We start from the raw sequence: 27834 nt of genomic DNA on the forward strand, positions 1-27834 counted from the left end.
TCCATCCATGGTGACGAACGCAAACTTGAGGTCATCGGCGCTCTTTTCAAAATTTTGCGACAGACTATTTTATTTTTAATTTTTATCAAAGCTACTGCAAAATCAATTAGGAATGTATATTTATCTCGTATAATGGCTTCGTTGTTACGAAAGCGCTAGTTTTTGTGATGCTAATCTGCTGCATCTCTCCAACTAAAGTTCTTCCTCCAGACTAAGGAGATTTTTTTTGCACAACTTGACTATTCCTTTAGTTTATTGTTTTGATTATGAATTAATGATCCTTATATAATGAACGAGAAAGTGGAAATCGGAACCCAAAACATCAACAACTTTTGGCTAATAATGCTAGCTAGCTAATATGTTGTTTACAAACAGGCTCATTTTCTGTATTTTGTATTAGGGAACAGTTTAACACTATCTGTCCGATTAGTGAGACATTTTTTTTAAATAGTAACGCTTTATTGAAAGTCATGGAAAGCGTCGCAGAAAGGAAATACTTCAATTTAAGAAGACGTCTGGACCAGCTGGGCTACAAACATCCCCTGGGGATTGAAAACCTGCCACTCGTCGAGAGGCTTTTCAGGTAAAATGCCGTCAAAACTGGCTTGATTCAAAATGTCCTTATTCAAGATCCGTTCCAAGTTAATTGTTAAACGAGATGTGAGTTTTAAGTAATACACAGGTAATAATATAAACTCCATGAAATAATTAGTAATACACAGTGTATCTACACTAGTATACATATATACCACAGCCATATCCCCCTAGTGGGAGGTGGCTAGAGTCATTTCTGACTCTTTTTGGGAGATTGATTCAGAGGAGGGGATTCCCAGCCCCCTCGCTCAGTATCTACACTATAGTTGTGTGAAAAAAAATATGTGAAGTTGTGAATCTTTTTGTATTTCTAACATTTCTGCATAAAATCCCATCAATTGTGAGATGATGTTTGACTATGTCGGTTCAAGGTTTACGGATCCATGGGTCCGTCAGGGTACCAATGAGGTCGCAACTCTGGACATCCTTCTCCACTGTTGGCAGTCTCTGGCCTGTTCATGGGTCATGGCGAAATTCGCACCACCCCATTCTGTAATGTTGTTGGCCTAGTTATTTTTCGGTCTTCCTCTCCTCCTGCCCCCTTGGACTGTGCTCTGGAGAATTATCTTGGCCAGTCCTGATCTTGTGACGCGACCATACCACTAACGTATGTCTGCACATAGTCTGCAACAGTTCTTTGAAGGGTCCAATGTGTCCTCTGATGGTCTTGCGAACAGTTCAGTTTGTCACATAAGCTGATGTCTCGAAGTTTCTTGGAGCATCACATCTCCATGGCCTGGATTTTCTCTTCCACTTTTGCTGTGAGAGTCCGTGTCTCACAAGCGTCGAGAAAGAGGAATGAAAATAATCAGCGCTTGCATAAGTCTGATTTTTAAATTCACTGCTATGTTCTTGTCCCTCCAGATGGATTTAAGTCTGGCAAGCGCGGCTGTGGTTTAAATGATCCTGGCCACTATTTTGGTTCAGACCCCTCTTCTGATATGACAGCTCCACAATATTTAAATTTTGTGACAAGTTCTAGCTCTCTGTGGTTGATGGTGATGTTTGTGGTGATACTATGGGGATCTTTGGTCATTATTTTTTTTTCTGTGCTGATTTCCATCCCATATTGTTTTAATGCTTTGTCCAAGTGATTGACCAGATCTCTGAGTCCCTGTTAGTCTCCTGTCAATCAGGCAATATCACAAATTTGATGTGTGCTTTAACCAAAACCATCCCAACATTTAGGTTATAAGAGTAATTTTTACCCTGCATGTTCTTTATTATATACAGGTTATGAGACAAGAGGTCGGTCAAAATAAGAGCTGGAGATAAGTGGTTCCTTCAAAGGTTTTATTTACAAAGTATTCTGGGCTTAAATCATGTACACTAAATGGCTGTAGGAACTGACAAATGCAGAGGCTGAGGTTATTTATCATCCTTTTTATACAAAAGGGGACTCTATAAACTGATTGTAAATCTATTACAGTTAAACATGAAAAGGATCCTACGGTTGAATAGAGCACTACTAATTAACTCCTCTAAAGGAAACACATATTTGCTTTATGTTTAGTCTTATCATTGTTTTTTAAACTATAACACCTGTTCCCTAGTTCGCAAATAAAAAAATGCCCTTTTTAATATTGAACATAATTTTAAGTACATTCTCGAAAAACTTTGCAAATGGCTATTAGAATAATGTTCTCAAAACTGAATACAAGCAAGACTTTGCACACAGTGCATAGTAAATTTTTATATGTAGATGATTAAAAATATTTTCTAATATAAAAATGTAAGCAAAAAAGGGGAAAAAAGCAAAATAACTGATCTTATTACAGTGATCTGGTCCACACAACCGAGAGCCTGCGCAATGCAAAACTCTCTGCAAAGTCTGAAAAACAAAGCCAAAACTGCGACATGCTCCTGGAACCTTACAGAGCAGATAATGCCAGGCTGGTTAGAGAGAACAACCAGCTTCACGTGGATCTTCTAAAGGCAAAGGAGGAGATGGAGCACATAACCAGAGGTAAGATGACATGGGTTGGTGTGGGTATTGTTTTTCCACAGATTTTGGTATGGGTATGTAAAAAGACATTACAAAAGATGTTAAATACAGTTAATCATCCCTTTTTACTCTTTATGTACTTAATTCTTCTCAACATGGGTATTGATAATCATTAGCAAACCAAAAAGTGAAATTACTTATGACAACTTTACCATTATTCCTGCTCGACTGCCTTGTTTTCAGAGTTAAAAAACCACATAAGAAAACTGGACCATGACATGTGTGACCTCAAGTTCTTGAACAATCAGTGCACGCACAAGATCCGCTGCCTGGAGAAGGACGGAAAAGCCAAATCTGATCGAATATTGCAGCTGCAGGAGAAGAATCTGCAGGCTGTTGTGCAGACGCCAGGTAATCGCTGTAACTGGGGCTGTGACCAATTTGTTTATACATTTATTTGTTATTCCATACATCCACCAATCTATTTATTTATTTTAATAACTTTATGCTGTGAATGAAAAGTTGTCATGTAATTTCACCAGGCGGGAAAAAGCGCAACATTGCTTTCCGTCGCCAGAGAATGCAGACGGATGAGTTCATCCCTCCACCCGTGACATCCGGTTATCCTGTGGCGCAGCCCGACGACCCGTATATCGCAGATCTCCTTCAACTGGCTGATAAGAAGTAGCTATTTTAGTTGTAATCAATTGTACACACATTGCTGGGTGTCCGGCTTATGTAATATTCCCAATAAGTATAAAATATCTTACTGTCTTCCAAAATTTGGTTTTTAGGATTGTTGAGCTGCATGACGAAGTCACAAAAGTCAAATCAGAGCTTGATGAATCCCATGAATGTATCAAACTTTTAAATATTCAAGTAGGTGAACAATTTTTCATTGATATTTTTTAAAGGAATTCATTTAAAATTTTTTAATTTTTCTTATTTTTTTAGGTCATAGAAAGGGACCAAGAAATTGATCGTTTGAACCACGTGCTTCATGGAGGCCGACCTCACGACGTGATCTCTTTGGAGGCTCAGAACGTCAGCAACGAGAAAATGATCGCCCACCTCAACCTTCAGGTGAGCCCGTCGATAAATCCAAAAATATCGTCCGCTTCTTCAAGGAGTTCAAAAGTCACCTTTTTGTTGAGCAGGTTGAGTTGCTGCAAGAAAGCAACAAGACTTTAGAGCAGAAGGTGGACGGACTTCAGCACAAGTCCTCCAGCAAAGTCGCTGACCTCTCCTTAAAGAACTTTGAATTGTGTCAGGAGTTGACGCACATCGATGTCCTGGCCAAGCGCATGGAAATGGATAAGGAGCAAGCGCTGGAAATGGCTGACGTGGAGCTGCGGAATAATAAAGTGAACCTGCAAAATTAAAATCTTAAAAGCCAAAAACAATCGATTTTAAGCTTTCTTGCTGCTGCATCAATGCTTTAAAAGAAGGCCAGCCAAATACAAATATGATACTCAGTGCCACACTCTTTGAGGCACATCACAGTAAAAAGTGTGTACGATATTTAGGTTTAATTATACTTTTTCTGATGTGGGTTGATGATCTTGGCATGTTCAAGGGGAAAATTTATTTGACAGGAATAAATGGTTGCATTGTAACACCTAATGCAATACCAAGCTAATTATAAAATTAATTATTTTGATCATTTGATTTTAGCTTTTGAGGTCATTTTTTCAATCATTGCTCTTTAAGCATCCCAAAACAAATAGTTTCAAATTTATGCGCTCTTTTACAAAAGTAGATTAAATTTCTATGCGTCAACAGGATATTTTTTAATTTCTGCTTTTATTAAGGAAAACAACATTTATTTTTGGTCAGAATTTAGATTTAATTGCCAAATCCAGTTGCTGAATTTTCAGAAGAAGGGTGTTAATACATTTTCTCCATTTAATTTGAAACAATGGCCCTTTTTGGAGTGTTTTTTAATTATCTATTGATGAATTGGCAATCGGCAATCATTTGGAAAAAAAACGCTTTCTCATACTTACCCAAATTAAATGCTACAAGATAAATAGAATTGGCTGTACTTGGTTGTTGCGCGAAATCGAAGGCATGCTGTGTATTTTTATTTTATGTTTCCAGTATGAATTGGCCAAAAGCAAAATGACAATGTTTTGATGCTTTTCTTTACACAGGGAGTCATTCAAAAACAAAAAGAAGTAATTGACAATTTAGAAGAGAAGCTTAAACAAAATAGAGAGGTGAGTATTAGGCTCACTTATTGCAAAATAGAAATTTTTACGCACCTTGTTTAAATACTTACTAGAAGATTTTTGTTTTTCTTTCAGGTCCTTTCCGAGTGTGACCTTGTTAAAGTCTCCCTTGAAGAGAAACTGCTGGAGAATCAAAGACAAAATGATGCGTTACAAAGAAGCCTGGAATTCCTGGAGGCTGAGAAAATCAGGCTAGAAGACAAAGTGGAGAAGATGTTGTCAGCTGGTAAGTTAACAGAAGAATTTGCCTCTCTTATTTAGCTGCACATACAAATTTGGATTGTTTTTGTTTACCCTTTCAAGTGTGACTAAACAAACCAATCGTGAAACAATGATCAACATTCGCTATTTTGTTTTCTCCTGTCACATTCTAGACAAAGAGATGGTTCTTGAGCTGGAGGCATTGCGAGTCAAACACGGTATTTGCGGAAGGGAACGCTCGCCCTCGCGCTTAGATGCCTTCGTCAAGAGTCTGGAAGAGGAGCGCGACCACTACCGGAAGGAAGCCGAACGCTGCAGACTAACACGAGGATCCGGTAGCCCCGTTCGTAGTCCTGTTCGGAGCAGGAGTCCAACGGGAAAGTCATTCAAGGTAAAAGTTGTCTGTTAGTGATTTAGAACAGTTTGACCTGAAAGCTTGATAGGTGTATTGAGAATATTTTCCAAATACCTCTAAATGATAACATTAAATTGATGATTATTTACAAAAAGCGTACAATTGTTAAGAAGTCTGTGATGTAGAAAAAACCGTCCCACGGGTAGATAATTTTGCGAACGTTATGCATGTTTTTTGTAGATTTTGAATAAGTACAAATATTTTTTTTAGATTTATATACATATTAGCAACCTTTTTTCAAGTTGTTTTCTTGTTAAACAATTAATATGATACTTTAAATTAGCAAAAGTATCTGCCAGTAAAGTATATTTATTTATTTTCAAAGTATGGTGAAGCTTCATCTTTTAAATTAGTTGGCAAAATTATTTATCCATTCTTACGCCCTCATGAACAATGATCACCGCAAATAATGGTTTCTACTGGGTAAACTTGATGAGAGCAACATTATCTTGTGAACTTGGGCTATACTGTAATCTGTCTTGACAATTTAAACATGCAAAATAACTGAAGGCGAGAATTTGATTATTTACCTGTTAAATATTCCCCGTGCAATGCATCTTGAATTTTTAGGTGAAAAAAATGTGCTTAGTTTTATTTTATATTTTGTTCTTCTTTGTCTTAAATTTATAATTGTTTGAGTGCATTTTCTTCTTTTTGAGGGATTTTGTATATGAGTATATCAGTACCTAAATGTTTACATGAATGTGAACAACTCCTCCTAATGACCTAATGACTTGAGAAACACAGATTCGGAAATAGCCCACTGTATTGCCTGTAGCCAGTTTAATGGACAAGGTGATTGTGTTAGTTAGATCCTAATCTTGTTGATATTGTCCAATTTTGTTGTCACAATATGTTCAACCCATTTTGTAACAATGATAATTAAGGTTTATTTTATTCAATTGTTTAGAGAGCTGCTGCTGAATCAGGCTTGGTCAATCAGTGGAAGGAGCGAGATACACTCAAGACTGCTATGCAGGAGGTAGAAGAGCGCATGGAGGAAATCCAGACCAACGTGAAAGTGCTCACTGCTGAGAGAGACCACTTCAAGAATATGTTTTACCAGGTAGAGACTCCCTCGTTAAATATTTGCATGCACACTTGAGTTGAGCCTCTAAAGCAGGGGTCGGGAACCTATGGCTCGCGAGCCATATATGGCTCTTTCTATAAGTACCTGTGGCTCGGAGACAAATTTGATTGCATGCAAATTTTCTCCATCTCGTCCAAAACGTAGGCTACTAATCCTGTTCAGATACACACAAAGCCAAACCAAAGCTGACATCGAGACAGTGCTTGGCAGAATATATAGGGCACGTTTTCACTACAATTTACAGTCAAGGTGTCACACGAAAAAAAAAAAAAAAAAAAAAAAAAAAACTCGTTCTGGCTGTACATCGCTAAAGAATCCGTTATATAAAACCTCACTATATGATCTCTCTTTAGTGTTCAGATACCTTATGATGAATCCACAGAACACACTGTAAATACGCCAAAACACCGGAAGAGAACTTAAAGTTTTTTGATTGGGTGAGTGGGAGGGATGGGTGGAGCTATGCAAAAAGTGCAAGCACTCCCTCCCATCTCTCGCCCTACGCATAAGCACATCAGGCTCCCTGTTTGCAGAATGTTGTGACGTTTTTACAAAATAACAGCTTACATCTGGTTTTGAAACCAATATGTATGAAAAAAAGGGTCAAAATGAGTTTAACCGATCTTGAGTAATTGCAAGAAAGACACAAGTTTAAAATGGTATGTTTGTTGATTTTGGGACACGGGCTCTGGCATTATTCTCTTTTCATAATTTTTATCAAATCATCAAAAATAAATGTGCTGAAGACTAAGCTTTTGTCTGGGGCGCGGGTTTAGCAATTGAGTAAATTTGTCTCATAATATATGGTGTGGCTCTTTCCCAAAATAAAATTAATATATTTTGCTTTTATGGCTCTTTGAGTCAAAAAGGTTCCCGACCCCTGCTCTAAAGGCTTTTTTTTAAGGTTCAAGAACAGCTGCATGACACTCGTCAAAGCTCAAGCACGTCTGATGATGTCTTGAAACTGAAAGAGGAACTCAGGATGGCAGAAAGTAAAATCCTGCAGGTTAAGGCGGAAAGAGACTTACTGATGGAGGAATTTAAGGTTGGAATGTTTATTCTGAGAAATATATTTATCCCACATAACACCACATTCACCTCGATTTTTATTAGACCCCTGCTCCCCTAAACGGATACGGGCAAGACACAAGGGTTCTGGACATGCAAAATGGCGTTCACATGGTAAGCCTGATGATTATTTGACATTTCAAGTCTCAGATTCTAACTTTTAAATTGTTCAGCTGGAACAAGAGAACTTGGAGCTACGGTCACAGCTCTTTGCCCTGAAGGACAGCAAGCGGGACGTGGAGCAAAAGCTGGATGTTCAGTCCAGTGCGCTGCTTCAGAGTACTGAGGAGATGGCTCAGCACAAGAAAACATCGTCAGCTTTAAGGTTTGTACTGAAAATACATAAAGGAAGGGTTTTTTTTTGCGCAAAGGAGGCTTCTGTGTGTCGTTTTGAAATTGATTCAGAAATCCACAATAGTGTCATTTTTGTTAAATACCTCGTGATACTTAACAGATGCTTTTTTTTCAATGTAAGGCTGCAGTTGGAACAAACACAATATTCACTCTCTGACCTCCAACATAAGCTGTCTGTGAAAACTTCTGAATTGCACGCTGCTCAAGAAAAGGTGGAAATTCAAGGGGAGACCATAGGTGCATATTTTTGTTGTTAAGACTTAAATTTTCTTTTACAAATAAGCTAATTTTTAGCTATGCTTCGCAGGGATGTTGCGTCAACAAGTGTCCAAGCACAAACAGGATGTGGAACGTATTCAACTCTCCTTCACTTCTCTGGATAAGGAGAAGGATGGCCTGCAAGATGAGGTGGACGAAAAAGCAGAAAAGCTGGTTGTTCTTCAGGAGGAGCTCCGAAACAAGGTAGCTCTTTTGAATCTATTTGAGTCTGATGTTTATAGGAGCAGCCCAATAGAAGACCCAGTTAGTTCTGCATCTCAAAGTTGATAGCAAATGCAGTGTCTTTTTATTGTTTTAGTCAAAGACACTTGAAGATGTCAGGCTCACAATCACAGCAATGGACAAATCTTTAGCGTGAGTAAGATTTATTTTTTTAAGGTGCCATCACGTACACATTTGACTTAATCTTCTGCATTTTTGTCAGTCAATTGCAAGGGGCGTTAAACAGCCGCGAGAGAGAGCTATCCAGTTTGAGGAAACAGCTGGACGAAGCCCAGACAGAGGTAGCAGCACTAAAGAAAACCAAGGACATCACAGTCAGAGAAAATAGGAGTCTTCAGGACGACCTGGCCACCATGACCAGAGAGAACCAAGCTAGGATCATTTAATTGTGAAGATCTTTCATCATATTTGAAAAGCAAACTTTAAACCCTGGTTTCTACTTCTGCTGTGTTGTCCAGGCGGTCCACACAGAGATGGAAGAGGCCTTACGTGAGCGTGATGAGCTAAAACTGAGAGTTCACTCCTACATAGTCAATGTGGCCAGAGTTGAAAATCTGCTGAAGACAAAGGCAGGATACATTTTCTACTAACACCGTCACGCGTCAGCTGACTAATTTGTTGGCCCTGCAGGATCAGGAGAACATTGACTTGCTGGAGCGTTACCGCACCGCTCATCTAAACATAGAAGAGCGGGAACATCGCCTGCAACAGATTGAAGAGATCAAAAACTCGATCCGCCTGGAGCTCCTCTCGTCTGACGCAGAACGCCGGCAATTGCGCGAAACCGTCAGCCACAAGGAGCTCGAGATCCAGCAGGTAAGGCGAGATCCAGCAGATAAGACCTGAAATCTTTAGTCGCAAAATAATCTATATTTTTTGTTTCATCCTAGCATATGCAAGCCCTGCAGGCATACGAAACCAAAGTGTCCACGCTCGCTCGAACCATGGCCCGACTAGAGGAGCAGCTCCGGAAAGCCCAGGAGGAAAAAGCATCTCTCACTTCTGACCTGGCCTCCATGAGGGAGCTCTGCGTCAAGCTAGACTCAGCCAAAGATCTCACAGCACGACACGTCACCTCCAAGAGCATGGACCTGGAGAGGGTGAGACAAGCTATTAGGAGGCAGCAACATAGATGAATGATGTGCATGCTTATCACACTTTCAAAGACACGATTGCTTTGTCTACTTTTGTCCCATCCAGGTGCAAGGAGAGCTGGAAGACGTGCGCTCAGAAGCAGAGCTGCTGAAAAAGCAGCTGGCCACTGAACGACTAGCGGTGAAAAATCTGGAGAAGCTGTTGTCCAGCAATCGTGACAAAGAGTTTCAGACTCACCTGACTGCCAGCGAGAAGGAGTCTGAGCTCAAGGTCCTGCGTGAGAGGCTTACCCAAGCTGACAAGAAGAAGTAAGTGCTTTACATCTATGACCTACGTGTGTAAAACTTAAAGGAACTTATTATTGGAAAACAAAGCTGCATTTGAAACATTAAGTAAGCAAGTTTTTTAATGACAGCGCTGAGCATGCGAGGGACGTGTCCAACCTTCGTTCTAAAGTCTCTCAGCTCCAGGCAGAGATGGACATCCTCAACAGGCAGCTGACATCCGAACGATTTGAACGGTGAGTTAATGAATTTATTGATATCCATGAATATCCAAAAAGGATTCCACTTTTGATTATTGATTAGTATTTTTCAGTATCTGTAACTTGTAAACCGTCCAAATAGAAGAATTTAATTTTATTGATTTATTTCTGTTGCTATTTTTTTCAACTTGTTAACTAACTTATTATTCAAAATAACCTCCATATTTTGGGGGGAGGGGGGCCATTTCAGTAAGTAATTTGCTGAAACCTTTCATTCAGCCATTGGTCTGCTTGGTACCAAACACAGATGCATGGATTTGAGTTTTTCCAAAGGTTGAAAATGCCTGATTAGGATTCAACATGTTGTTAAAGCCTTTTAAGAATTTAACATAAATATCATAGGTCTAGTCATTAATACTGCTGGCTGAAATCAGGATGGAAGAAGGTGTCAACTAATTATTGCACTGTTTAAAGGTCGGCGTGATGTTTGAGGTCTCCTTAAAACGTTGCAAGTAGAATATTTTCTCTGTTAAATAAGAGTTAATAATGTCAAACTGAGTTCAAAGCGCCAACTGCTTTTATCTTACTTCTACCAACACTGTTCGGAGACGCACAATACAGTAGCTTGGACGAAAGGGGGAGGTCATAACGTAACTTTTTGCTTGTTTTTACAATTTTTAGTTTGTGTTGCATAAATGGTAAAAGAAAGGGCCTGTTTCAAGTAGGGTCAAAACGCCAAACCAAACCTCCAAAAAGATTTTTTAAAAAGTTTATTTTAGAATGTCTAAGATATGCACAAACAAATGATCTAAGGCTGCGAACGTGACTAAGCTAGCAGATGGCGGAAGAGAGTAACACATTTTCAAAAAAAAAACTTTTGATAAATTATTCTGTTTTATTTCTAAATGGGAACAATGTTGAAAATTTTACATACTTAAAGGTTTTGCATAGCACAGTTAAAAACGCAGGTCTTCACAGTGTGGTTGTCTGTGTGCTGCCAGCGAGAGGGCCATGCAGGAAATGCGCCGGCAAGGCTTGTCTATCTCGTCGCTGAGGAGCTCATCGTCTCTTAACGCCTCAACGGGATCGCAGCGCACGTCCACCATCAACAGCTCTACTGATAAGTCTGACAGTTAATGATAAATGTCTTTAGTTTTCTCCGCTTGGTACAGTGGTGCCTCGACTTAATAGTGTTTATTTGTGTTACTAGGTATCAGTGTGTAGGCTGGTACTGTTGTATTCAAAATAAATGAACTATAAGAAACATATGTTTGGGCAAGGAGAGCGACAGTTGTTAATGCAATTTGAGATGTTTTATTTAAAGGTAATAACAGTCATACACAAAATAAGCAATGTACCACATCTGTATCTCAAGATTTATAGTGTTAACTTTCTCTTGAGATGCTCATGAACCACAAAAGTTTGTATATATAGTATTTATGTTCGTATTTGTTTGAACATCTTTCATAAGATAGGAATTGTCTACCAGCATTTGCCAACTAGTATCTATCGAGCCATAGACTTATACTTGAATTGTAACATTGTAATTTGCTTCCTGTACAATGTAACTAGATTTTTTTACATACCATGATATAAGTTGGATACATGTATTCATATTTTCCTTTGTTCAATAAAAATGATATTGTGTTTTTATGGTTTTCTCCAACTGTGACCTATCAACTGAATGTGAGATCCAGTAGTTGTGCCTTTGCTGACGTATGCTCAAAAGAGGAAGGACGTGTAGCAGATTAATTTATCCTTTGTGAATTTTTGCCCTCTTTGGCATTGATTGTGTTGTGTTGATGGTTCTTTTTCACTGCTTGATCACGGAGTTACTTGATGTCAGGATGTTTATGATGAAGTTTTCAGGTGCCACCTGACAAGCGGGGCGGGTAGTCGACGGGTGAAGAGGCCCTTAAGGGCCTGAAGGACGTATTCGAGGAAGAATCTTGAAGGGCATCTCTTTTGAGAGAAATGACAGCTAAGTTTCTAAATAATGAAATGGTAAGAATTAAGGCTCACCGCTCGAGAGCTTTGCTGCTCAAAATATCCATCTGTGTCTGCAGCTGATTCACTTTCTCCCTTAGAATGGTCACTTCCCTCGCGTGCGCGATGCTGCAAAACAAAAACATCAAGTACCATATTATCGTAAGTCAAATTCCTACAATCAAACATACACTGCAAGCCGTACATCTTGGTGTCGGCAACGTTGAGCTTTTGGCGTAAGGCTTTGAGCTCTGCCTCCTTCTCGTTGGCCGCGTTGTGCGCTTGGAACATTTCTTGCCGACTGGCCGACAGCATGGCCTCCATGTTGCGGACCGCCAGCTTCTCGCTGGCCAGGTGCTCTTTGAGGAGGGCTGCTTCCGTTAAAGCGTCCTCCTGTCTTGTTGTAGCCTAGGCAACACGTAGTTGGCGGTGGGAAGGAAGTACAAAAACTGCATTTGAAATTGGAGTTGAAGAATGACATCATATTGAGTTGATTTTGGATCACAGAGGGAAATGAGGCGTTTCTTTAGCTTAACATTTTTGTATGGAGGAAATCGAAACTCGTTTTGCAATCCAGTGTCGTGTCGGAGTGTTAGTTTTAGTCTACTAACGACACACTTTCAAAAGCATGTCATTGTTATTTTCACAGCAAAATCTCCAGTGTTAGATTAACTAGAAATTTATGTACTGTATATTCTGACTCATGACTGTAGATTTGACATTTTTCACTTACGTTATAGCAGACCCCGTGATACGGCACCCCACTATCACTTTATGGTGTGTCGTGAGATGTTTTCGGCCCCGCTTTACGGCATTTACCCCCACTATACCACAAAAACAAATTATTTTGCAGACTTCAAAACATAAAATTCAAACTCTTTACTGTTTGTGCGTATGACTAGTTACGTCTCTAAAACTAACCCTATTGGTCGATAAATGACAGTCTGCTATGGTTTTGCATCACAGCATAATGAAAATGCCAATATGCTTTTGGCACAACTGTTTCTCACAATGCTTTTCTCTCTTCATTCAGTTCAGAACCTCTTTTGCTCCATAAATACTTTTGTTAGTCGACGATAAAATGCTGTATTTTTTCTGTATGGTCAAAAGCTTGCTAAGATATTAAAGGGATAAGCAAAAAAATGATAACCATGGAAATTAAGCTTGTGATTATCAAAAAATACGTGGAATACACACAAATTTCCATATTGCATCGCTGTAACCAATTGACAATTTGAACTATTATTAAATATCAAGTGATTACAGCAAACCATCTTCTGAAATCATTTTTAACGGTCTGTCAATGTCTTCCGCCCCCTCTGCATTCACCCACTACTCCACTCCACCAGCGCAAAGCACGTCACACTACAAAGGTAAATAAAATGTGGTTGTTTTTTTATTTAATCACATGCACGCATATTTTACATAATTACTACGATACACGATGGATTTTTAAATGTTTTGAATTTTGATTTAAAAAGGCATTTTTTAATTACCATACGTTTCTATCCCTCGCTATTACGGCAATTTCAAATTAGGATCCACAACTCAGAATGGATTCGTATTGTATCTTGGGGGTCTACTGGATTAATTTGACTCTTTGCAATAGTATTTCAACTTGTATTGCCTCACCCTTTCCAGTTCCATGCTCTTTTGCAATAGTTGACGAGCTGCAATTTCCTTATCCGAATCCATTTTGACGCAGAGCTCTCTGACTGCTGCCAATTCAGCCAAGAGTGACACCTTCTCCTGCTGGTGTACGCGAAGCTCATCTTCCATTTGAGACAACCCTTGGGCGAGTGTTGTCGCTTGTGACTTGTACATCAACAAGTCTTCCATGTTCTGGGAGAGAAGAAGTTTACTTTTATGTCGTTTGGCTAGCAATCGGTCTAGGACATACACTAATTATTGTTTTTTTTTTCCCCTCATCTCACCTGATGTATGTCTCGCTCCCTGTGCCCGAGAGCTTCGTGCAAGCGTTGGCGTTCTGTCTCAGACGAGATGAGCTCCAGACGGATGGAGCCGAGAAATTCCTCCACCTGTTGCAGATGTTGCTCCCGCTCTTGCACATCTGAGCAAGCTGAGCGTAAGAGCTCTGCCAGCTTTAGGTTTTCCTGATCCTACAAGGGAAGACTTTCCCGTCAGACTTTTTTCATACTGAGCAGACCAGGGAGATAAGTGGCTATAAATTGTATAACGATACTCTTAATTTCGTTTTTTTTTTCTTGCCTTAGTCTTCAAGATGTTTTCAATCCTGGATACCGTATTGATGTAAGTATTGACTCTCTGTTTGAATTCGTCCCGCTCACGTAATGCATCATCCATCTTTCCATGTACAGCCTATACCAGATGAGATTGTTTTAATCGAAAGAGATTTTACACCCAAGTAGCATTTTTGTTTACTGACTTCCTTCTCCTGCGTCAGGGAGGCCAGGTTGTCCTGCATCGTCCTGTATTCCCCGATGATCAATTCGTTGTCTCTTGTGAGTCGCAACAGGGCTTCCTGTTGAATCTCCAGCATCCTTTGAGTGGCAGTTTCTTTCTGCCGTCTTTTCTGTTCCTCTTCGAACTGCCTGGGATTAAAAAACAGGACGTTAAAAGAGCAGTGTCAACTTTGGCGTCCTCTTGGGTATGGAGATACTCACATGATAGAGGTGCAACTCATTATTGTTTACCCGTTTTCCCCTGGAAAAAAAGTGTGCCATTAGAGCACCATGTGTATAGGTAGCACTACAAAAAAGAATGCATCAACATGGAAGCAACCTTTTTGCTGAGCTGCTCCTGGAGAATCGCCAGCCTTTTGGTCTTTGTAGTTACGTCCTCCTCCAGCACATCCTTTTTTATGCACAACGCCGAGTAAGAAACACGGAGGGCCTCGAATTCTTGCTTGTGCCGGCAAACCTGCTGACTCAGCGACTCTGAAAAAACAAATTAGTTGAAGTCAAGCCAAAATGACACAAAAGATTAAATATGAAATACTGTATATCCATACCGATGATGTCCTTCATTTTTTCCATCTGGGAGTGAGCAGCATTCAACTCGTCATTTTTTATTGACAGCATCTGTTGGAGGTCTAAAAGTGCTTCTTGAATCTGCTCTTGTTGACGCCTTGGAGACAAAATAAAGTGCCATCAATGGAAATAATTGAGGTACCGCAAACTATTATTTTGGTAGACATGAGCCATTCCTTTGTTTTAATCTTGATTTCAGTTTCAAGCAAAAATGTGCCCATTTCACAAAACACATGCTCTTAATGAAGCACATGTATTTCCTTGGCTTTTTTTTTCAATAATATTGTTTGTATAATTAAGAACAAATATACGCATTTTGCAAAAGCATACATATTGGTACTTATGAATTTAAATCAAATATAAAAAAAACTGACTTGTGTCAATCAAACAAACTTAAGGCTGTTTGTTGGCTACTTGCCTCTGCCGTGCCGCCTCATCTGCATTCTGAGCCAGCGCAGCAGAACGCGAGGCAAGTTCACGGTCCAGTAAAGCAAAATTTTGTGAACGCAGCTCCAGCTTTTCTTGCTCCAGCTTTCATCCGGCAAAAACAAACCCCAAGTCAACAGATTGACAACAAAAGTGAGAGATCAAACACATTTTTTTTACTTTCAGGGTGGTGAGGGAACACAACAAGTAAGAGAGTCTTGAGAACTTTACGGAAAGAGCGTAAAGACTCGAAACACTTTTGAACTAATGTGAGATATTATGAAGACAGTTATCTCTAACCATCTTCAAATTAATGCTATATCTATTCATTTTCAAAATCTGCATTTCTAATATTTCATTTTTGTCCAAATCTAGAGACATCATCTGATTCAACCTTTTTACAGGTGATTCGATTGTTACGACTCAAATCGGTGGGTATGTTTACATGAAGGCAATAATCCAATTGAAAATTAAAAACAATATTGGATTTCAGGAGCAATCACAATGAATCATTTGCATGCGTAAAGAAAAACTAATAACCTTGTATACATGGCAAAGCGGGAGCAAAATCATTACATTACTAGATGACGTTTCAGCATTTAACTAAGGAGGATTTCATTCATGACACTCACCAAATTCAACTAAGTACCATGCTTGTTTCCTCCTCGCTCCATTGCTGTGTTCCTGATGTTTACAAGAATGTGCTTGCCAAAAGAATAGACCTACACTATGTATTGATGGTTACAAATGTTGCATCTAGTATGTACGAATGTCTACAACTGCAGCATTTTCACTGTAGGGCCAGAAAATAAAACTGAAATGTACTGGAAAAATCAACAAACACACATTAGGCTTTTTTTAACAACTGCACCAGAGTTTGCATGTATCATTTGTCTCTGTAATACGAAGTTCCAAAATGCTTTGGACCGTAAAAGTATTTTGGATGAGGCACGAACAATCGGATTACTCAAATGCGTGCAGATGCACAAGCAATCGGAAAATGAAAGGACTAACCCAACCATTGAAGTCAGAATACTCGCAGTCTGACTAAGATGTTAACATGGATTTACGTACAGTAATCGAAATAGTGGCAGTACTCTATTTCTAATTGGATTATTGCTTTCATGTAAACATATCAAATGTGCCACATAATTAAAGTTGATGGACGTCACACTAGACTTACACTGTGGATGACATTCTGCAGGTCGAGAATCCTGTTCTCCTGTTCACTGTCATACGTCAGTGGGGTATTCAGGCTGTTCTGATAGAGTCGTAACTTTTTAGTGCAAGCTTTGCAAAAAATCATTGAACAGGGTAGATAATGAAAACATAATTCAGTTCTTCTGTTTACCTTCCATTCTTCCCTCATGGAGTCGTTTTCTGCATTCAATCGACGATTTTTTTCTTCAGCCAGTTTAAGCCTGTCTTTCAATATATTTACCTTATCTTTGTGTTCACTCGAGTTGACACTCTCCTGGTTTAGATGTAAGTTTAACAGATTATCTCCATGTATGCACATTTGTTGCTGATGATGCTTGTTAGTCTGCTTCACTTACCCTTAATTCCTCCTTTAAAGAGTCTTTTTCCGTTGTTAGACGGTGATTTTTTTCCTCTGCCAGTCTGAGTTTATCTTTCAAGTCAGAGAGTTCTTCTAATGTATTTGAACCAGTCTTTTGCTAGAATTTGGAAACACATTTATACATATATACATATGTGTGTGTATGTATTCAGACTGAAAGAAAATATAATTTTGTAAACCTTCAGTTCTTCCATCAGTGAATCTTTTTCAGCAGTTATGTCTTGGATTCTTTTTTGAGCAGTTCTGAGCTTCTCTTTCAGGTTGGGTATTTCTTCAGATGTATTGGAACCTGTCTTTTGCTATGAATCCGATAATGAAATGTGTTGATTTCATATCGACATAATTGAAGGGAAGTCTGTTGGTACAAACACTCAGTTCTTCCATCAAGGATTCTTTCTCGGCCGTCATTTTCTTGATTTGTTCTTCCGCCAATCTGAGCTTCTTTTGGTTGGACAATTCTTCAGATGTTTTGGTACTTGTCTTTTGCTGTGAATCAGAAAATGCAGCGCGTTGTGTGTATACATATTCACACGATTGAAAGAAAGTTTGTTACTAACACTCAGTTCTTCCATCAAGGCGTCTTTTTCAGCTGTCAATTTCTTAATTTTTTCTTCCGCCAATCTGAGCTTCTTCTGGTTGGAGATTTCTTCCGATGTACTCGTGCTAGCCTTTTCCTGAAGTTTAGGAAAGGTTGTGCTGATGAATTTAGACCTGATAAGAGCATTTAAAATCTTCTGGTTGCAACCTCAAGTTCGTCCACCAGTAGATCTTTTTCAGCTGTCAGATTCCGGATACTTTCTTGAGCTGATCTGAGCTTCTCCTTCAGGTTGGTGATTTCTTCTGATGACCGACTCCTTTGCTATGGGATAGGATTTTTTCTTTGTACATCTGTTTTTTACATCTATGAACCTTCAACTCCTCATTTAGTGACTTTCTACCAAATGTCACCTGCTAGTTCATCCCCATCCCACCCCCTTCTCTTTTATAGGTTTCTCTTTCGGTTTAAAAGTTTAGCAGCTGTATTATTGCTTGGGTCAATATGTTGCAATTTAACAATATAAATTGTCGTCCTAAATGAATTAAAAATGACCTTTTTTTTCTTCCTTACCTCAGTTTCCTGCTGTTCTTTTTCTTTGGTCAACTGATGGACCTTTGCTTCTGCCAGTCTGAGCTTCTCTGTTAGCTTTGAGATATTATCAGAGCTGTCTGGCCTGTTGTTTTGCTAGGGAGAAGGACAAATACTGTTGTTAATTTAATCTGTGAAATTAGTCAAGTCAAGTCATTTTTATTTGTATAGCCCTTAATCACAAAGAGTTTCAAAGGGCTGCACAGGTTATTGCACAGACTATTATTACAAACTATTATTACACCATCCCCTATTCTGAAACAAATGAAAAAACTGTCTCGACTTTTTCATGAAATCATCCACACTGTGCTTTTTGTACCTTAAATTCCTCAAACTGTAAGTCTTGCTCTTCCCTTGCCCGCTGGAATTCTTTTTCTGCCTGTCTGAGAGCCTCTTTCAGCCTTGACATTTCAGCAGAAGTGCTTGCGGTGAGGCGCTCATTCTGTTGCTGCAAATCCTGGAAAGTGGCGGCCATTTTGGTTTCATTAAGTAATGTAGTTATGGAATACAACACAAGTCTACAAGCATCAACCTTCACTTCTTCCATCAGCGAGTCTTTCTCAGCTGTCAAGTTTTTAATTTTTTCTTCTGCTTCTCTAAACTTTTCTTTTAGTTGGACAACTTTGGTGGAACTTTGGTCGGCGTTCTGTTGCAGCTGCTTTTGTTGAGGATATCATAATAGGAATCATGTGCAATCAACAAAAAAATCACCATGCTCTTGATGCTTACCTTCAATTCCTCTCTCAGTGAATCTTTTTCAGCTTTCACTTGGAGGATTTCTTCTTCCGCCAGACTGAGCTTTTCTTTTAGTTTGACAATTTCTGCTAAGGTTTTTGTGTGCTGCTCGTCGTGCTTCTCCTGAATTTCCTGAAAAAAAAAAAAAAAAAATGTAGTGTGTGTGTGTTTATTTATGTGGATGAACAATAACAAAGTTGTTTTCAAATTGTTACCTTCAATTGTATCTCTGTGTCTTTTTCCATTTTCACTAGCTGGAGTTTCTCTTCTGCTTCTTTGATCTTCTTTTTCAGTTGCAGCATCTCAGTAGATGTTTCTGCATCATGCCTCTCATACTGCAGCTGCTTTTCCTACGAAAAATACGGAATTGAGAGCTAATTTTCAGGTGCAAAGAGTATAAAGAAGTTGTTTTGTCCTGACCTTAAACTCCTTCATCTGTGCGTCTTTTTCAGATTTCACTTGCTGGACTTTGTCTGCTTCCTCCTTGAGCTTCTCTTTCAATTTTAACATCTCGGTAGATGTGTTTGTATCATGCTTCTTGGTGTGGGTCTGCTCTTGCTTTAAAAATGTCAGTGTTGAGCAATTCACTGACAATTATGACAGGGAAAAAAAAGAAAACTTCTGTTACCGACCTTCTGCTTTTCCATCAATGAGTTTTTTTCAGAAGTCAACTTCTGAAGCGTATTTCCTGCCTGCTTGAGCTCCTCTCTGAGTTTTGAAATTTCAGCAGAAGCCTTTGACATTTGGCTTTCATGTTGTTTCTGCATTTGCTATACGTTGGGAATTGTGTACATATTATCAAGAGACACCACAATGCTAACGATACAAAGTAAATTATTTAAAAATACCTACATTGAGTTCCTCCATCATTGGATCTTTGGAACTCAACAAATGTGAGGTTTTCTGCTTTTCCTGGCGCAGCTCGTCTTTCAGGTTTGTGATATCAGCAGATGATGCTTCGTGCTGCTGCTGCTGGATGGAAAATTATGTCATGATTATACAACGGAAGAGTGATATCTGCTACCTACCTTTAGTTGGTCAATTTCATCTTTTTCATCAGTCAGCTGTTGAATTTTGCCTTCTGCCACTTTGAGTCTCTCCTGAAGCTTTGAGATTTCCATGGTGTACTGCTTACACTGTAGCTCCTTTTTCTAAAAATGTAACCATTTCTAAAGACTGGCTAGTAAATGTCCAAATGAATACACGCCTTTCCACGAACCTGTAACTCTTCTTTGAGTGAGTCTTTCTCACCAATCAGCTTAAGGTTTTTTTCTTTTGCCAGTGTAAGATCCTCTTTGATATCCAGGTTTTCAGCAAACGTACTTGAGGGTCCCTGTTTGAACAGCTTTCGTTACAGATTGGGGAGATGTATTTTGTAAGAAGGTTACAGTGGTAGTTCTAGAATCTGGCTTCTTGTTGTACAACGCTGAAATCGATAGTGTGTTATAATTCACCACTAGTTTATTAAAGCTCTTATTCGAGATTAAATCTATGTATTCAAAAAAGACAGATTATCAAGGCCCAAAAATATACCACATTACAAAATTCACCTGCAGTGAGCCGTGGCCTGTAGCTTAAGAGCTAACTCTAGTTGGCTAGAGAAGGAAACTAGGGAAAAGGAAGATAGAAGTGCCAGGTGCCTGGGACAAAAGAATTGGAACCCAGCACATGCAAGCCTCTGCTGTGGATGGTAAGTAGCTGTTAAGTGCTAAAAGCAACACAGGGACAAGCTACCTTAGTAAAATGGTCATTCGGGCTTGGGTATTAGTAAGATGGCAGCCAAGCATGCCTGCTTCTTCAAAGGGCATCCCAAGTTGTGTAACATAGTTAAAAATTATCTTAACCTACCAGTCTTAAAAAATATTGTTTTTCGTCTATTGTTTGAATCGATAGTGTTTTATTTGAATTAATGGAGTATTTTAACTAAGAAATACACATTGTCACTTTCATAAAAATATGAAATACACATCTGAGACATAAGAAAGGTGCAGGAAGATAATACACTACAGCTAATTGTCTCAAACCAGAAGGTATAAGTTCTTGTTCATATGTGCGTGTAGAGAATTATAATGTGTGGAAGTACAGGAGCTACTGGAATAACCTTGGATTTCTCCCCCAGTTTGTTATCTTTTGGCTGTTGGCCTTTTTCTTCGGAAAGGTTGTTCTCTCTCGAAGTATCTTCTGATATGTTCGTTTTTTTCCCCTCTTGTTGTATTTTCTGTAGTTTATAAAGTGATGATAAAGCAGGGCTTAATTTAGTGGTGTTTTTTTTACATTTCCAAGATGCATCAGTCAAATCCATAATATCAATGTGGGGCTCACCTTTAATTCTTCTTTTAGAGAGACGTTTTGTTTTGTCACCTGCTGAAGTTTTTCTTTGACCCTTCGGAGTTCCTCCCTTAGCTTCCGAAGCTCGTCAGGTGAGTTTGCATTTTGGGAGTCAGGCTGCTGTTGTATTTTTAACAAAAAAATAAGCCGCCTGAACACCAAAAGGACTAAAAATCCCTCGAATCATTACAAACTTCACTTACCTGACTGTGACTGGAGACTTGCAGGTTTTTATAGTGTTCAACCTCCTGACGATAGTGATCCCTTTCCTCTTCTAAACTCTTAATGAAGGCGTCCAAACGCGACGGCGAGGGATCGATTCTGCAAATTCCGTATTTGGCCCGCCAACCCTCACACTCCAACACCAAGACTTTTTCTGGTGGGAATTCCTTTTGTAATCACTCAAATAGTTTGTTAGAGAAGCCCATCAAGTACTGCAGCTTACCAACAGACATCAGCTTCTGCACTTTCTCATTTAGTCTACTTTTCTCTCTGGAGAGGAAATCCACCATTGCCTCATTTTTCTCATTTTGTTGTTTTAGCTCCCCCAGCTGAGCTGCCAGTTTGGATTTCTCCTGATTGGAAGATTCCTGAGATTTAGGTCGACACCTAAATAAAAAAACGTTTCGCTGAGGCTTACATTTTGAAGGTCATTTTGATGGTCTTCAGTCCTTGAATCTTGAAGAGCTGAGGTCTGTGATCCAAAATCAGGGGTTAAAAGGTGACATAACAGTATTACTCAGCGTGTACTAGATATGCCGGCCTCACTGTTTGGTTTTTACTCAGCTGATCTTCCAAATCTTTAATAACTCCCTGTTGTTTCCGGATGACAACCTGTTGGAAAAAGAAACAAACTTTCGCTCTTTGATCCCTTCTCAAAATTGAGCTTAGTGATCGTAACCCATTCACACTTTCAGATCCTGGAATTTGATTTCAGCCGTTTGCATCTTTTGCTTCTTGTCCACCTCCATCTTCTTAGCAAGGTTGCGGATATCCGTAATCTCCTGACATAGTTCGTGATTCTTTGAGGTGAGCTCAACCACTTTGCTGCAGGACTTGTCCACAACTCCCTTGAGCTTTTGCTCCAGTGAGATGTTGGTCTCTTGCAGTTCATCGATCTGCATACCATAAACCATATCAATCTAATAACAGTAATCCATATTTTTTTGTGGTTTATGGTCCGAAAATAACCTGTATTAGGTGAAATGCAAAGAAATAACTTTTTCATTAACATACTCAACAGGGGTCATAAACGTAGTGCCCATGGGCATCGGGTGGCCCCCAAGAACACTTAAGTAGTAGCAGACCTCTCACCAGAATCGGGTCATTGCTATGTTCGAGGAAATATTTGGGCCATTTTACAAGGCAGATGTTTAAGTGGTTGACTGAGCTTATTTTTATCCGACATTTAAAATGTAAAACCTGGTAATAACATAAAAATAAAATAAAATAGCGTTAACATACGTATTAGAAATGCATATGAAATAAGGGAGCCCCATCCTGTTATAGAGTAGCAAAAAGGTTGGTGTTCCGCGCTCTACATTGTACCAAAATCAAAGAACAGAACCTTTTTATAGACAGAAGTATTTGTTTAACAGATAAAAGTACTGTATACTATAAATAAAAAGGATTTATATATTGTTTTTATTTTTTTTGTAAATAACTACTCTCTCAGGGCAGCACGGCGGCGCAGTGGTTAGCGCTTGTGCGGCACAGTTCATGTCATGGGAACCTGTCGTGGGTTCAAATCCAGCTCCAGACTTTCTGTGCGGAGTTTGTATGTTCTCCCCGTGCTTGCGTGGGTTTCCTCCGGGCACTCCGGTTTCCTCCCACATTCCAAAGACATGCATTTCAGGTGAATTGGCCGGTCCAAATTGTCCCTAGGTGTGAATGAGCGAATGAGTTGTCTGTCCTTGTGTGCCCTGCGATTGGCTGGCAACCAGTTCAGGGTGTACCCTGCCCACTGCCCGTTGATTGCTGGGATGGGCTCCAGCCCCCCGCGACCCTACTGAGGATAAGCGGTACGGCTAATGAGATGAGATGAGACTACTCTCTCATAGACTGTTAGACCAAACAGAATGTAAATCACATTGCACAATGCAAATCTGTGAAACTGAGACCATAAAAGGTGAACAGCCTTAAAGTATCCTGTTAATTCATCATTTTAAAAGCCAACAATTTGAACAATTGCCATATTGACAAAAAGGAGGTAAGAGTTTCATAGTTAAATTTAAAATACCCAAAACAAGCACTGATTATCAGTCAATAGTACTGAATTTTGGCGGTGGATTAAGAGCTTTCTGAGTTAACATCTTGTGCAAATTTTTTTTAATTCAATAAACTTTGAAAATAAGTGGGTGGGTGAAGTTTATGGTTTGAAATACATTAAAATAATGAAAAGTGAGTTTTTACTTTGTTTCTATGTTGCACAGCCCTCTTGTGTTTTAAAGGGACAGTGTGTATTACTTGACCACTACATGTCACCGTTTTCTGTCATGCAACTGAAAACGAGTGCTAAAGAGCACAAGGAAGAAAACAAACTACAAATACTTAGTGACAAAACAGCACCATTATACCTCTCATTGTTTTACCCATCCTTTCCCTTGTTTTTGGGTACCCGCATCAGCAAGATGGCGAACAGTTATGTCAGCTCGAGTTGAGCCTCATGATATGTAAATAAATGCAAACTACGCAACTTATTAGCATTTTAAACTTGCCTTTTTATATGATAGGTAATGTATTTTGCTCATAATTTAAATAAATATTTACATATTCTAAAGTGCTAAATAATACATACTCCCCCCTACAAAGTAAATGTTCTAAAGTGATACTTGCGCCTTCTGATTGGCTTACCTGGCAAGTCAAGTGTTGTATGTGCCCCTGAGAGTCTTTCAGCTGTGTTTTTGATTTTTTCAATTCCCGCAGGAAGTGATCGGCATCGTCCGTATCAACGAGACCATCTAAGGAAAGACACATATTGGATTTTGTATTTGTTTTCATTCTGTAAAATAGACAATGGAGTCAGTCATTTGTGTTTCATCCATTCCGCATTTGTCATATTAAGTCACTGTAATCTCTTTTAAAGTTGTCTTTAGTTCACTTTACCTTCATCGGGCAAATCTGCGTTTGCATTTTTCTCACGCATTTTCTGAATAACCTTGGCCTTTTTCTTGCAGTCCTTCTCCAGGCTGTGGATCTCTCGCAAATACTGATCGTTGAGAGACTTTAGAAAAGCGATGTCTTCATCCAGCTTCAAGGTGTGAAGATTGAATTCTAGAGCGAGAAACAAGAGGTTTGAACGAGGTTACGGTGACACAGTAATGAGATTCTTACCTTTGGTTGCTAGTGCCCTCTCCCCCCTCAACATCATGATCTCATGTTGGAGCTCCTGGTTTTCCCGGGCAAGGCGGGTATCACAATTATGGCTTTCTTTCACCGACTTTCCTGTTGATTGTTGCGATTCGCGTAGACTTTCGGTGGTGCGCACCAGATCACTGAATCAACAAAAACGTATTAATGATTTGACTTTGAAAATAAATGTTTGGAGAGAAAAGCGCATCCGTCACTGTGTAACCCGGGGGTGACCTACCCATTTAAAGTTGCTGATTGCATTGAGTTAAAAGATTTGACAGAGCCGCCGGGCCAGAAAGACAAAAATGATTGTATCCACACCCAAACAGAGTCTTGATATAATACCAAAGTAGTTTGACAGAAAGAGTGCCGGTTACCTGAAAAGCTGCTCAACAAGCGGTGCAGATTCTTCTCCTAGTTTTTGATCATAGCCCAACCTGTGCAGGCGGCTACACAGCTTGGACCATTTCTTATCTTTGTGGATATCCATGATACTTGTCTGCCCTTAAAGAATCAATAAACATTGAATAAATTAGACGACTATGAAAACGAATAACACAGATACAAAGATTTGATCATGACTTCCACCAGGATTTCCTAACATAATTTCGCAATGTGAATGAAACCTCTTCAAATTTCTGTTTTCAATTAAAGTGGCAGGCAATAATTGAGGTATAATATGAACCAGTGATGGGCCGTCAGGGCCTAAAAGACCTTCTCTGATGGCTAGAAAATATCTGGATCATGGGCAATGTACCCTCTAATTTTTCACGGGTCTGAGCGTTCACACAAAGTCGGTGAGCAACGCTTGAAACATCAGTGAGCAACAGCAATCCCAAGTGTGGCTTCTAAGTCATTATCAAACATGTCCAAAACTTGACATCAAGTTACATTTTGCTGAGTTTCCGGCAATGCAAGAAAAAAAAATCACCTTTGAATGAATTGACTAATGTTTTTTTTTTTAATCATTATTTTTTTTGTTATTGTATGTGTTTGTCTTGCTGTCGGTCACCCCTCTTGAGGGATATGGCCAAGATAGATAGATAGATAGATAGATAGATAGATAGAATTATTGCAAAGGTTGTACGGCCTACAAACGTCATTTGTTTTTACAACAATTCTTTGACAAGATTTTTTTTTTCCTTGTATCTTTTGTCGCATAATACTAACATTTTGGGGGGCTTATTTAGTCGGTTGCACGATACACAACTGTATTTAATCACCTTTTTTAGTGGAAGTATAATTTTGGCAACAAGATTGACTTGGTATAATTGGAAATCAATTGAATGCAACATAAACCTTTTCTTCTCTTTCCCTGTTTTTTTTGTATTTTTTTAATCCCTTTTAAACAAATCTCTTTGTGTTTATTTTAATCCAAGCTGTTACTTTTTTCTTTTTGTTGTCTGTTTCCTTTTTTTCCTTTGTTTATTTATTTTCTTTTTTTCTGGCTTTTTTTCTGAAATTTTCCTTCTTTTTTCTCTTCCTTTTGTTTCTTTTTTTTCTCAGCTTTTCACTACTTACATAATATTTGGTTATAAAGGGATGAAAGAAGCAAAAACAACCTGAAGAGTCATTTAGGACCCGAAAGAGCTGGTTCCTTTTAGTGACCCGAGCCAAAGAAGCCGGTTCTCGAAAAACTCTAAAAACTCACACACGCAGCTCAGAGGGAACATTGCGCTGGCTAGATTTTCTTGTGCGCTGAGAATGTACGGGTAATGCGCGAATGCACACGCGCGCAGCTTAGTGGGAACACTGATCATGGGATGTATTTATATTTTGTCCATGAATACTTATTAAACTATTCCAAATTGTCGGTCAGCTTCCTTGCTTTCCCTCTTGTAGCACGGCTACCAGATGTTTACACTCAAATTTAAGCATTTAACCAATCACATTTCAGCTGTTACTTGTTGCCAGGCTTGGAAATCTGCCCGTAGGCCTTCACAAACAAATCTGAAGGCCCAGTAGCATTAACATAGATGAGGATAATGCATTTGATTTAGCCAATAAGATTTTGAGTTGGCTAAGTGAGTGCCTTACGGAAAACTTCAGGAAATGTCAGTTAGGGGGTGGTAATTCTCCAAAGTTTAAAATATATTGGTCTATTAAATTAATAATAGCATTTGTATTTTTTAAAATTATGTAATTTTTTAATTTATACTGAGCAACTTTATTGTAAAGCAACTCAGAATCTCTGGAGCCACACAACAAAATGTTGGTTAAAAATATATATTTTCATTGCAACAATAAATGAAGTATGAAATACAAGAATACACTTCATTTGTAGGGTAAAACACATTATTCCTGATTAACACAGGAAACATGATATAAAAAAATAGTAAGATATACAAAAAAAAGATAAAATAAAGAATTTTAAACCTGTTTTTAATGATGATGTCTGTGTTTTGTCTGTGCAGCCCTTTGAGACTTCTTGTGAATAAGGGCTATACAAACAAACATGACTTTATACTCAACAAATTCGAAGTCAACAACACAGAATCTCTGAAAATACTAATGCATATTGATCAATCACAAGAGAAAAATAGTGTGCCGAAAGAAACGATCCCTTTACAGGCTTGGAGCCGGCTCCCGCCGTTTACTTCCAAGAGCCTGCTCATTGGGCCCGTTCGTTCATTCATGACACATCACTGAAGGCATATGTGTGTAATGGACAGCCCGCCAAAGATATGATTACAAAAGGAATGGCTTATTACTAGCACGGCGGCGCAGTGGTTAGCACATGTGCGGCGCAGTTGGTGTCTTGGGAACTTCCTGCGTGGGTTCAAATCCAGCTCCAGACTTCCTGTGCGGAGTTTGTATGTTCTCCCCGTGCTTGCGTGGGTTTCCTCCGGGCACTCCAGTTTCCTCCAACATTCCAAAAACATGCATTTCAGGTGAATTGGCCGGTCCAAATTGTCCCTAGGTGTGAATAAGCGAGTGAGTTGTCTGTCCCCGTGTGCCCTGTGATTGGCTGGCAACCAGTTCAGGGTGTCCCCTGCCCACTGCCCGATGATTGCTGGGATGGGCTCCAGCAACCCCGCGACCCTACTGAGGATAAGCGGTGTGGCTAATGAGATGAGATGGCTTATTACTTGAATTTTATTTTGCTAGAATTGGCACACTCAGTGCTTAAGTCAATGAGAAGATTGAAAAGGGAGAATTAACAAACCTGATGATGGTTGTCTGAATCCAAGTCTGTCCGATCAAAAGTGGCTCCGATTTCTTGAAAGCGTCTTCTGTCCAACTTTTATCACATTTTTTCTTATTTGTGCTTTTAAATTAAAAGAACAATTTAAAAAGCTCGACATAGCTTAATG

At 39.2% G+C, this 27834-nt stretch overlaps 2 protein-coding genes across 2 annotated transcripts; one reads left to right on the top strand and one right to left on the bottom strand.

Moving 5' to 3' along the window:
- Positions 1-11650, top strand: cep135 (centrosomal protein 135). Its single transcript, XM_088349982.1, has 24 exons — positions 1-583; positions 2373-2560; positions 2783-2950; positions 3082-3223; positions 3334-3418; positions 3494-3622; positions 3697-3903; positions 4693-4758; positions 4846-4996; positions 5145-5362; positions 6297-6452; positions 7381-7521; positions 7590-7658; positions 7718-7869; positions 8020-8135; positions 8206-8360; positions 8476-8531; positions 8602-8770; positions 8858-8968; positions 9030-9215; positions 9290-9499; positions 9600-9802; positions 9910-10014; positions 10980-11650. Exons 1-24 carry the CDS (start codon positions 471-473, stop codon positions 11113-11115), a joined length of 3432 nt encoding a protein of 1143 aa, XP_088206108.1. The 5' UTR covers positions 1-470; the 3' UTR covers positions 11116-11650.
- LOC148355550 (uncharacterized) lies at positions 10851-27703 on the bottom strand. The gene is made up of 39 exons (XM_088349990.1): positions 27687-27703; positions 24898-25024; positions 24503-24663; positions 24275-24442; positions 24023-24129; positions 22081-22287; positions 21938-22003; positions 21810-21863; positions 21615-21744; positions 21373-21545; positions 21164-21289; positions 20943-21059; positions 20061-20174; positions 19870-19992; positions 19694-19810; positions 19474-19611; positions 19262-19399; positions 19057-19191; positions 18836-18973; positions 18639-18761; positions 18426-18563; positions 18089-18202; positions 17726-17839; positions 17538-17654; positions 17350-17466; positions 17160-17279; positions 16958-17077; positions 16753-16875; positions 16585-16662; positions 15381-15506; positions 14957-15080; positions 14728-14882; positions 14372-14533; positions 14194-14304; positions 13899-14084; positions 13597-13806; positions 12170-12372; positions 12001-12093; positions 10851-11940 (listed from the first exon to the last, which is right to left on the bottom strand). The coding sequence occupies exons 2-39, from the start codon at positions 25008-25010 to the stop codon at positions 11844-11846; spliced, it is 4956 nt and encodes a 1651-aa protein (XP_088206116.1). The 5' UTR covers positions 25011-25024; positions 27687-27703; the 3' UTR covers positions 10851-11843.
- Between the last annotated feature and the right edge of the window lie 131 nt (positions 27704-27834).

This window comes from Urocampus carinirostris, chromosome 12 (genome assembly GCF_059441175.1).
Source record: "Urocampus carinirostris isolate Australia breed hairy pipefish chromosome 12, RoL_Ucar_1.0, whole genome shotgun sequence".
In the NCBI taxonomy this organism is placed as follows: domain Eukaryota; kingdom Metazoa; phylum Chordata; class Actinopteri; order Syngnathiformes; family Syngnathidae; genus Urocampus; species Urocampus carinirostris.